General features: G+C 33.2%; 1 protein-coding gene across 1 annotated transcript in view; it reads left to right on the top strand.

Moving 5' to 3' along the window:
* Positions 1 to 902: 902 nt before the first annotated feature.
* LOC105362066 (lysine-specific histone demethylase 1A-like) overlaps positions 903 to 12,082 on the top strand; it is a gene marked incomplete at its 5' end in the record, with an annotated part of 12,405 nt that continues 1,225 nt past the window's right edge. The window contains 3 exons of the mRNA XM_011499393.1: positions 903 to 1,195; positions 7,143 to 7,355; positions 10,368 to 10,578. Coding sequence (XP_011497695.1) covers positions 903 to 1,195; positions 7,143 to 7,355; positions 10,368 to 10,578 — 717 coding nt within the window. The remainder of the gene's footprint in view (positions 1,196 to 7,142; positions 7,356 to 10,367; positions 10,579 to 12,082) is intronic.

Here is a 12,082-nt window from a genome sequence, read left to right as displayed (position 1 = left end):
TTAACCTAAAGGGTTATTTAGTCCCAAATCATCAATTCAAAGTTATAATATAATTGTAAATATAAGTGTAAAGACACATTGAAAAAGTTAAAAATGCAATAAAAAAATTATACTTAAATTTATGAAATATTTATAATTCATTTTTCTGATGATCAAAAAATATTCTAACTCATATGCACGCAATTTAATATACTCTATTTCCCTTATTTTAATTCAAATTTTCAACAATTTTCTCGACTGATTAACAAAGTCCGGAGGGATAATTGTTGTTTTACATCAAGCAGCTTCCAAATTTGCCGCATAATAATCAAATTCACTTGAAAAATGGCAAAAATTTATCTTACAAAATATCGCGAAATTAATTTCTAACGCGGCTGAATTAATCGCATGCACCATTATCCTTTTAAATTCAATATTTACAACAATCTCGATACTTCGACTGCTTTGACGTTTACCATGATTTTCCTATAATCTGAAAAGTTTAATAGAGTTGCTGGCTTTATTCGAAATTCCTAGGACACGAGCGATCACGAAACTATTTATTTAGAATCGAAGGAAAAATCTTCGTACATTCTCGACTATCGCTTTCGCTCTCGTACAATTTATTTGATGAATTTGACGATAGAGTCCCCATCATCAATAATACGCGATCATGGGGCTGTGCCCATCTATCATAACAACATAAAGTTAATATCAGCTCTGAGATCTTCGAATTACCTAATCTTATGAAGTATTTTATAAAACTATCAAACAAACACGTATAAAAGTCAGGCCTCACCGAAATTAGCCACGTCAAGTAGACTAATTAATCAAGGCGATGTCTCATTAGGCCAATCTCATTCATTGCAATGATTAATGCGCCCTCAGAAATCCGCTGGCAATGTAATCACGGCCTGTTTCAGTGAGGAACGGCTATTCGTGCGTACCCGTGGCCCTCTCCGAGGGCTTGGACATCCGGCTGAATACTTCGGTGCGCGCTGTCCGCTACAGCGCCAACGGCGTCGAGGTCTACGCGGCACCGGCCCGCTCACCACAGACCAACAGCTCCGTCTACAAGTGCGATGCCGTCCTGGTGACGCTGCCCCTGGGTGTCCTTAAGGCCTCCTCGCCGCCGTCGGCGGTGGTATTCAACCCGCCCCTCCCCGACTGGAAGTCCCAGGCCATACAGCGACTCGGCTTCGGCAACCTCAATAAGGTGAGTGCGACAGTCCTCTCTTTCCTTCCCCAAATCCATGTCGTCTGACTCATTCTCAAGTCGCACGCTCGACTTTAGTCGACGATCAATGCGCGAAATACGTCGTTGACTCTTGACTCTTATCGCGCCTATAGAACCGTAAATCACTGTTCAAGGATGAGCGAGATTATTTTTCTTTTATTTTCCTTTCTTCTTCTTCTTCTTCTTCTTCTTCTTCTTCTTCTTCTTCTTCTTCTTCTTCTTCTTCTTCTTCTTCTTCTTCTTCTTCTTCTTCTTCTTCTTCTTCTTCTTCTTCTTCTTCTTCTTCTTCTTCTTCTTCTTCTTCTTCTTCTTCTTCTTCTTCTTCTTCTTCTTCTTCTTCTTCTTCTTCTTCTTCTTCTTCTTCTTCTTCTTCTTCTTCTTCTTCTTCTTCTTCTTCTTCTTCTTCTTCTTCTTCTTCTTCTTCTTCTTCTTCTTCTTCTTCTTCTTCTTCTTCTTCTTCTTCTTCTTCTTCTTCTTCTTCTTCTTCTTCTTCTTCTTCTTCTTCTTCTTCTTCTTCTTCTTCTTCTTCTTCTTCTTCTTCTTCTTCTTCTTCTTCTTCTTCTTCGCTTTTACAGCCAGCGATAAAAGTATTAATAACGAACGAGTGTAAATAGGAACAATTACTACGGTAAATGGCACTGGTCCTCGCTTTTATTAACCCCTATATAAGTATACACAAGCGCGAGCTTTCTTTTTGCCGGCTATTGGCAGTTTGTTTCCTTTCTCGAGATATCCGATCCAACAGCGAGGAGCCTTTTGAGGATAGCTTTTTCTCTCCCACTCAAGTAGCTATAATTACTATTATCTTTAGAAGTATTAATTTTTCATAAGAATACGCGCATATGCCATGGATTGCCATACATTGTATATAGGGAACAGTGCGCTTTGATTTATAATAACATCGATAAAAGAATATGACCTCTTCGACATTGTCAATGGGTTATTTTTATATCCCATTTAGTTTATACAGATTTTGGAAATAAATCGAGTGTATTCTTTGGATTCTCGATTAGCGTCGTAAATTCCGAAGATGATAAAGAGATATTTTTGTATATTCAACAAAATAGCTGACTGGATAATTATTGGAAAACCGTGGATATCGCGCGTTATTAAATTTATAAAAATAAAATAAAAAATTTTCACAACAAAGAATAATAATAAACGAAAAAAAAAAAAAAAAAAAGCTCAAATATATTTGAGTACTTAGAAAAAGGTTCGAACAGTTAAATGTATATTTGATAACTTTATAAAGATACGCCTAATAAATTATTTTATCGCTTTGCTTGCTTCGTGATATATTTTAACAATTTTTATTAACTTCCTTATTTGACTGCAAATTTATGATTATACAATTTAAACGTTGTACGTTTATAGCATTTCGAAGCGTTTATCTTTTGATAAATTAGAAAATAAGTATAAAAATCCTTCTCTTTTATTGCATAGTATTTTATTCAGTAGTTTATTTCAGCTTAAGCAGTCAATCATTGCAATTTCGTATGAACTAGAAGGGATATACAGAGATTAGCTTATGATTAAAAAAATGTTATTAATTTATATTTTAAATATCCGACATTATAATATTATCTAATTTTGCTAAATATGCTTTTACTAAACACGATACTTGTTCAATCATCAAAGTTTTTTTAAATCAACGATTCTAATTTTATATTATAAATTTTATCGCGGTCGATCATTTTGTACAAATACCAATACTCCAAACATTTATACTTTATTGTAAAATTATGAAAACATTAATTTTTTTAGACTTATGACAGCAGAAGAACGAACGAGTTATCCAATTGTTAATTGGCATAAATAAACGCTCGATTTAATTAAAATAAATTATCCACTAATATTTTTACGTCCGTGTATTAACGCAAGTAGGAGAGTAGATTTGAAGCGATCGAAATTATTTTATTCAACACTGTTGGACAACTGTTGATACAATCTACATTGTGTAATAATTATTCTTTGATTTTTTTTTTTTTTTTTTTTTTTTTTTTTTTTTTTTAACGTATGTGAATAATAAATTTAACAACATATGCGCATGGACATAAGTATAAAAGAGTATGATGATTAAAAAATAGTATCGAAAACATCGTTGTAAATCAATTCGAGTAAAAAAAAAATGTACATTTTACGTACTTAACATTATCAGTGGGGCAACACGTAATTTGCAGCATCAACTTTAGTTGATAAAGCATTATCATTTGAATATTCGATTAACAATGTCAATGTCTGAATTGATCCATCGTATGGCATGTATTATCCTTATATTTAATGTAAAATAGATGCAGTATTTTAAAAAATTAGTATTATTTAGTTCGGTCCTTTGAAATATATTACAAATCGACTGTATTTTATTCTCTTATTTATAAAATAAATCTGCAACGTTCTAATATAATATGCGTTGGAAGTGTAAAGAAAAATATAGATTGGAGTCACCACTGAAATCATATGGTTTGATAAGGGGGGAGAAAAAAAAAGAAAAAAACAAGGATATCAAGAATTTATACTGTTACGTATGTAATGTAATATGAGCGTTACATTGTTACATTTTGCGCTGCAATAACGACACGATGACAACTTGCAATAAAGACCGGCAGAGCGATGGTTAATTTTTGTTAAAGCGTTCATTGTTCGATCGATGCAATATCCGGGCAATAATATTTCACATAAATTAAAATTAAAGTGTATTAATCGTGATTTATGTCGAATGTCAATGCTCGAAAATTCACATCTTATTTGTGGTTAAGCAATCGAACGGGATACATTGAGCATTTTTCTTTTTTGCATTTTGTTAACAAATGTATCGTCAGCAGTCACGTAATTAAGCAAATAAATAATATTTTCTAAATAATGTATTATTGTAGTGATTCTTATTTCTATATGCGCTACAAAGTTGAATAAAAAATCTTTTTTCCTCATTAGAAATACATTTAAGCCAAGAAATACCGGCAGCAGTACTGCGACACTCGGATTAGCATGTTAATGAATTTTTCTTTATGCACGCGGGATGAATACCGAGAAATTTTCTATTGCTTTGGCAGCTTTTGAACCTTGCAAATTACGTTTTCTTTTACGAGCCGCTTTACTTTCAGACTAAAGTGTAGCCTGTATTCGTGAATCGACTCTTTTCTCAACTTCCACTTAATGACGAGAAATTAATAGTTCATAATTAGAGCATGAATTTTCAGAATTAAATATATATTCAGTTTTTATATTTTTTGTTTAGTGTAAGAGTCTGACCGCTGTATGTGGATAGAGCACCTTAGCATTCTAATGTAACATATAATGATAAATGTCTGTGTCACTAGTATTTTCTAATTTATGTTTAAATTAATTTATAAGTAAATAAACATTTGATTATCAATCAATTGCATATGGAAGCTAATTTCTGTTGAAATCATATAAACTGCATTGATACGTATATTTATATTACAATAATCCAAATGATTATATCCTCAAATTTTTTTAACTAACAAATATCCGATTTATTTTGATTTTAACATTAAAAATAATTAAATCTTAGATATGTTTAAACGAATCTCGGACTGTTGTGTTTAAACTTTGTATAATATGAGTTTAGAATGTAATTACCAAACGAATCTTCTAGAGTATAACACTTTATAACGATAATTTATAATAATAATATTTCATTATAATTTCATCCTTTTTCATTCTTATAATACAATCAATATATTCGTTTACTATTTAACTACTAATGTTAATCATACGAAAAATCAATATTTATTCGAATGAGAAATAGTTCTTTCGACAGAAAAGCACAAAGTTCATAATTCAATTTTTTTGCAAAAATTAAGATTAATAAATTTCTAAATAAATCGAAAAAGAAGTTGCACAATTTTTTTTTTCTATCATAAACATAAACATTTAATATATATATATATATATATATAAATATATATATATATAATATATATAATATATATATATAATATATATAATATATATTTATATATATATATATATATAAATGTGTGTGTGTGTGTGTGTGTGTGTGTGTGTGTGCGCGTGTATTTATCTATTTATCTTCGATTGAATAACCCTTGCTTATTATGATTTCTTATTTAAATATAACAGGTAGGAGAATTGAGTTTTTTTTTTTTTTTCTAATAAAGTGTGCACGTGTATATAAGAAATTGTCGAGCAACAGTATTCTCAATGACGAACCTTAATCTTTACTATGATCAAGGATTTTCTGATGAATTCAAAGAAAATCCGCGAGCCATTCGTTTCTCATAAAAAAAGCTCAACAAACAAAGTGAAATGAGCTTGAGTCTTCGAAACAATCGACAAAGAATTCTCGTAGCCAGTTATTGTCCGTATTTAGACGATGTCTCGTCCAAGCAAAGCAAACGACATAAAAGACGAGGAGTAATAAAATTGATGATAATGAATTCTCTTCGTGCGCTACCCTCTAAGGGCTCTCTATCTCCCGCCACTTGATGCATAATTAAGAATTCACGTGTCCAGTCTATAACAGAAGCGGCAGCGGTAACACCCCTTTCTAATTAAATTAGTAATTTAGCAATGGAATACTCGAAGATGGGGCGGTAGCATTGAAAGAGATAATCGGAACTCGGCGACTCGCACCCGCTGCACAGCCGTTTGCTCGAAAGACTGACAGCGATGTCTCTTATCGCCCGTCTCTTCCTATAATGAATTACCTTACCGTTATAATTAACTTAAAATAATTGTGCTAAATCACCCGCAGAATTAATTTTGTTAACATACTGTGTACCTTTGTGGTACGCCTAGTAATTTCAAGAAATTAATATACCACGCAATACTCACGAGCAAGCAAATTTTTGCTACTTTTATGCTTCTAGTGCCAGGCCATTCGTTGGCACAAATTACTCTTTAAAATTCTTTTCTTATTCGTTCGAACGAAGCATTTTATTGTTATAGATTGTTAATTATCATTCGACGTCAATTATTTTAACTTCTTTGAATTAATAAAGCTGGAGCATCATTTATAAATATTAAGAAGAAAATGAGAGAATATTTTAATACTTTAATGACTATTTAATACGAGCGAACAGATAATTTTGCATAATTACGTATATATATATATATATATATATATATATATATAATGTTGAATCTACACTATGTAATTAATTTTAATATTTACTTGTTAAAATTATTAATTCTATATGATGCTATCTATTTTCTATACATCTCGATAAATGTTTGATAAATTTAATAATACATTAAAGAATGTTTATTATTGTTACGGAGTATCGGAAGTTAGGCTATTCGCATTCTTCTATAATATAAAATTTAATATATATCTCGAACACTTCCTTAATTGTAATTTCTATTCCAACAGTGGCATTTATATACAATTTTTTTAATTATGGAAATACACGCATGAAAGAATTTTTAATTAATGTAAAAACAGTTGTAGAAAATGCAACGCACAGTTTACATATTAATATTTATTAATATAACGATGATTAATTATTTTAATGGATATCACGAAGCTAACGAGATAAAAATATGAAAGTATATGAATTCGCAAGTCGTAATTATAGAATTTAAAATTTCCTTACGCTAATTCCTAATACTTTGATCTACCTGTATGGTTTTGTCATTGCGATAAAGGTTAGAAAACTCGATATTTAACGAGCTGCTTTGATATTTGTATGATGAGGGAATAAAGTAAGTCATCGCAAGCCTCAACGTGTTGCAGTACAACCTTCCTCGCTCAAAGTAAGAACGTCGAAATTTATATGCACCCGAAAATAAAAGGCCACCATGTTTAATGATATACGTGATATATAGATGATGTACGTGACCACGTATAATTTTTGCCAATTGCCTCAGCTTCCGACTACCATATAATCATTACATTTTAATATAGTAACATAATGTGTATACGTGCGTTGCCTTTGGTCAGGTTGTGCTCTGCTTCGAGAGGATCTTTTGGGATCCGACGGCCAACCTCTTCGGTCACGTCGGTAGCACGACGGCCTCCCGCGGGGAGCTCTTCCTCTTCTGGAATCTGTACAAAGCGCCGGTGCTTCTGGCCCTCGTCGCCGGCGAGGCGGCCTGTGTCATGGAAAACGTCAGCGACGATGTTATCGTCGGCCGCTGCATCGCCGTACTTAAGGTAAGAGGGACAATGTCCAGACAATGTCCCAAGCATACGTGCACATAGATACCCCCCTATCCCCACCCCTTCCTCCCTTACTCCCTTACTCCCGTCTTCCCGTCCTCCCGTCCACCCATCCTCAACCTCATCCCGCTCCGCTCCACGCCGCCCAGCCCTCGTCGCAATCTGGAGGACGAAGCGATCGCTGCGCTCTTATTTCCTCGCTTCTTTTATTCCCGCGTACCTGAATTATCATTTTCCATTAAGTTGGCGTCTCGTGTAAACGACGTTGCGAAACAAACAAACGTAAGCGCGTCATCGAAATTTACCGTTAAATGAAACTTGGCATCGTAAAATTTCGCGAGAGGCTGCATTCCGATTTGAAAAGCAACTATCGTTTGATTTTATTCCACTGTAATTGATACTTGAAAATTTATTCTCAGCGCTCGGCATCCTACTGAAATTATTACATTTCCTTGCTGGTAGAGGATATTTTCGTCCATTTATAAGAATTTTTAATTAAATTTCCATTCAATTTATAGATAAATAATTGAAAACAAAAGCTCCCTGAATTGTAAAATAATCTGTACGTGCGCGTGTGCCTGTGTGTTTTCGTGTATCTCGATGCATTTGAGATGATCATATGAAAATTTATATTCGGGGCTATTCATTAAAAAATGCAATATAATACTCGTTGAGCATAAAACGAGTATATGTGACAATATTATCACAACAGATAACTCATTTGTTCATACTCTTATACACACACACGCGCACGCACGCACGCACACACACGCACACACACACACACATATATATATATATATTTACTTATCGATTCAACCGATTCAACAAAATTGTTTAGGCACGGGTTATCAAAACAACTTTTCCTACTTACTTAAGCTGTTATAGTTCTGTAATAGAAAATAATTAAAATTTGTGTTTGGAAATTATCAGAAAAATTGCAATTCGAATTTCTATATATTATTTATAGATTAGTAATATAATTACGGAGATCGTCTTTATTATATTAACGAATCAATTAAACTGACCAGGCATTATAATAATCCGAGCGATGATTTATAGCGTGTAAAGTGAAAAAATTGTGAAAACTGAAATAAAATCCGCAGAAATAAGAATATTTTATCGGATTCAGGCTCAGCCAACAAAAATGTGTTCAAATTCGTAAGAAATAATGTCAAATGATTATTATGGTTTTAAATATTAAGCGAGCTTAAATGAATATCGTTGTTTACAATTATATAATTAAAGTATCTATATGCTGTAAATTAAAAAAATTCAAGTAACGACACATAACCGCAGTCAAGTCATTCATTTTCCCGGCATGAAAGATTTATAAATATGATCCTTAGTTTAAAAGACGTCAGGTAAAAAGTGCAGAACTTTCACGCGCCACTACACACACTTATACAACGTTGGTATTTATCTCGCATGACTTCCTTTTGCCCCTCCGCAACGCAGAGCCTTATCGTTTCTTTCTGCTAACAAAATTTGCTGCTTATCCTTGCCGGAGGGATACATACGACGAAATTAATTGCACGGGCATTTTTCATCATTCTGGACCGTAAAGAGGAGAATAAGAGAAGAGAGAGAGAGAGAGAGAGAGAGAGAGAGAGAGAATGGCAGAGAGACTTGTTATGAGATTTTCAAGTGGGTTAGCGAGTCAAGTCTCGCGGGCCCGCGCAGGTCGGTGTGTGTTCACTGATAAAAAGATTTGCTTGAATATTTTAAGTGTGCATACGTGTAAAAAGTCACGCAGACATTTTACATAGATTTATTACAAACTTATGTACTCATTTTATTTATTATAAATATTTGCTTAATCATACGCAGCGATGTAATCAACGATAAAGAGAATGTCGACTTTTGAATGAGATAAAGTCGAAAAACACGATTGCAATGACGAATAGAAGAAATAATATGGTATTTAAATTCATTTCGCTTCCTTTATTTTTATCAAAGAAACGAGACGTTGGGCGAATGACGTTAAGGCTCGAATATTATTGGAATACTTTAATTTAAAAAAAAAAAAAAAGATAAAGAAAAAAAAACCTTTGACACGGCTTTGGACACACATACTTTTACACATCTATAATTGGCAAAAGCCAAATTTATTATTATTCAATGATACGTAGTGGTTATTTATTATAATTTCGAGATGTAAATGGATCGTATCAATTGTAATGAATTTTTCATCGAACGTATAATATGTAAAGTTAAAGCCTGTGTATAGATGTGTCTCTTGATTTTAGAATCGTAAATTCTTTTGAAAATAGCAAAAAAGTATATTGGAACATTAACCCATCGAAGATGTTTTGAGAATATATTTTTTTTTAACGGATGCATGAATCGGAATTATATAGCGAAAGTATATCATAAAGGCTGAATATCATTTCAAGAATAAAGAATATTTTGCTTATTAACTCCTTATCTTTCTCTCTCCCAATATTATACAACAAATCCGATAGATAATTTGCGCAATTGACAATTATTCGAGTAAATTATTAGGCGCGCGCGCAGTAAGCGATCACGGCTATGCTTTGTTCTATATTTCTATGTTTATGTTTTACAGCAAAAATGCTTAATGTCTTTGCAACTGAAATGAGCTTTGACCCGCGAGATAACATAGGAGATGGAGAAACAAAGTGGCGGTATATAAATTTTCATGTAAATTTTCAATTCAGAAATTTAGACGTTTTCAAATTTTCGCCATCATCGAAGGAATTCGTGTCGCGCGGAATGACGGAAAAATCGTCATAAAGCCGAGTGCTCTTGGGCGAACAAGATGACAGCGGGTCCCGGATAAAAGAAATAATAAAAACTCGACAAAATGTGTGAGAGCGAGATGCATAGAGGAGGAATGAAACGCTTGTTCTGGTAAAAACAAATAAGACTCTCAAAAGCCATGAAAGCCTAATAACTCTGAGTCCATCGACCCAGTCGGCCACCCTTCGTCACACATATAGGACGAGAGCGGCCGAAACTCCTCGACCTCCTCCTCTGTTGTAGGGTATCTTCGGCAACCAGGTAGTGCCGCAGCCTCGTGAGAGCGTTGTGACGAGGTGGCGGGCAGATCCCTGGGCACGTGGATCCTACAGCTTCGTCGCGGTGGGCAGCTCCGGGAGTGATTATGATCTCCTCGCAGCGCCCGTCGCACCAGCGACCCCAGCAAATCAGCCGGCGAGCACCCCGACACCCCAGCCCCGGGTCTTCTTTGCCGGTAAGCAGCTTCATTTTTCATTAGCGGTCGATCGACGAATAGAGACTAGCGAGTTGTTTCTTGTCACGTGGCTGGGCTTAACTTGGAGACCCGACCCTCCTCACTTACCACTATGTTTGCATTTCTCTTTCCTTTGTGTGTTTGTTTGTGTTATCGCATTTGATTATTAGGCCCGCGCGGACCAATAGGGAAGTGGTGCGACCGCGTTGAGGGAAGATACCTAACATTGGCTTTGCGCTACGGTCTGGCATACGCGTGTGTTGATAAATTCACGAGAGGCGAGAAATCGAAAGTGTCACTGTAAATTGGCTTTTTCATGCGAAAGAGAAATTTCGTTCAATTAGTTTGAGCTGTTTGCATGATCGGTTATATAATCGCGCGACTGGCAATTTTTTTTTTCTTCTTTTTTTTTACAATTTTAACGGAACCAATAATTTTACTTCGTTCCTTTGATATTTCAGTTACAGGAGTATAATATTTTATAAATGTTTTTGTTTTCCCGTTCTGATTCCAATTTATTGTTAAATATTATTAAAAAATATATTGCTCATTAAGGACGAGGAAAATGTAAATTAACAAAATTATGTTCGATTCTTCTCCCAGTGATGCTTACAATTGCAATTAATAATACATGCAATTGATATAGATTTTTATCTGGAATTAATTAATGATGTAAATGCCTTGCGCTTATAGCGATCCCTTATCTTATTTATATTTAAAAGCAATGCATATTAAATAATGATAATTAGTGACATTTTCATGAATATTTCGTTTATTTTAATAAATTCTAATGTACAATTTCAAACATAATTGGTTAGCTAAATTAAATTATGAAAACTTAAATAAATAGAAGCGAGTGTCTTATTTATTAAAATATTAATTAATTTTGCACGTCGACGAGTCCAAATGAATAAATAGAAATACATATTTATTAAAAACCAATGGAATTAGATCAAATAAAATTAGATCAAACGAAATTAGATCAAATTAAAATAAGTGACGCAACGTGTATTGAAATATTGATTAATTAATAATTTATCATTATTCATATACTGTCTATATTTATTTATAATTATTAGAAATATTTTATACACATATTATATTTCTTTTGAGCCGCGCGTGTTAAAAATTAAAAAATTGTACGAGTAAATTAACAGGTTTGTATTAATTTTTCTTCAGTACATCTTGATTATATTACTTGGACGAAATCCCCGCCCATTCGTTAATATTCATTTCGCTTCTAAACTACGCCGAAAAATTCCTTTTTTCAGACTTCCATCGATGTGTACTTTTTATTTTAATTAGCACATATGCATTACTTATTATTTCGTTACCGCATTATTTTATAAAAAATACCTTATAGTGGAAGGTATTAGAATATTATAGACACGAATTTAATTTTTATAAAGTCAATAATATTTTTTACCGTTATTGAAATGTATCTTTTTTTGTTTGTTTCTTTTTTCTTTTTTTTTTTTTTTTTTTTTTTTTTTTTTTTTTTTTT

Source organism: Ceratosolen solmsi, unplaced genomic scaffold (assembly GCF_000503995.2).
Source record: "Ceratosolen solmsi marchali unplaced genomic scaffold, CerSol_1.0 scaffold2, whole genome shotgun sequence".
Lineage (NCBI taxonomy): Eukaryota > Metazoa > Arthropoda > Insecta > Hymenoptera > Agaonidae > Ceratosolen > Ceratosolen solmsi.
Note: the sequence above shows the minus strand (reverse complement) of the source record. Positions and strands in the feature narration are given on the sequence as shown.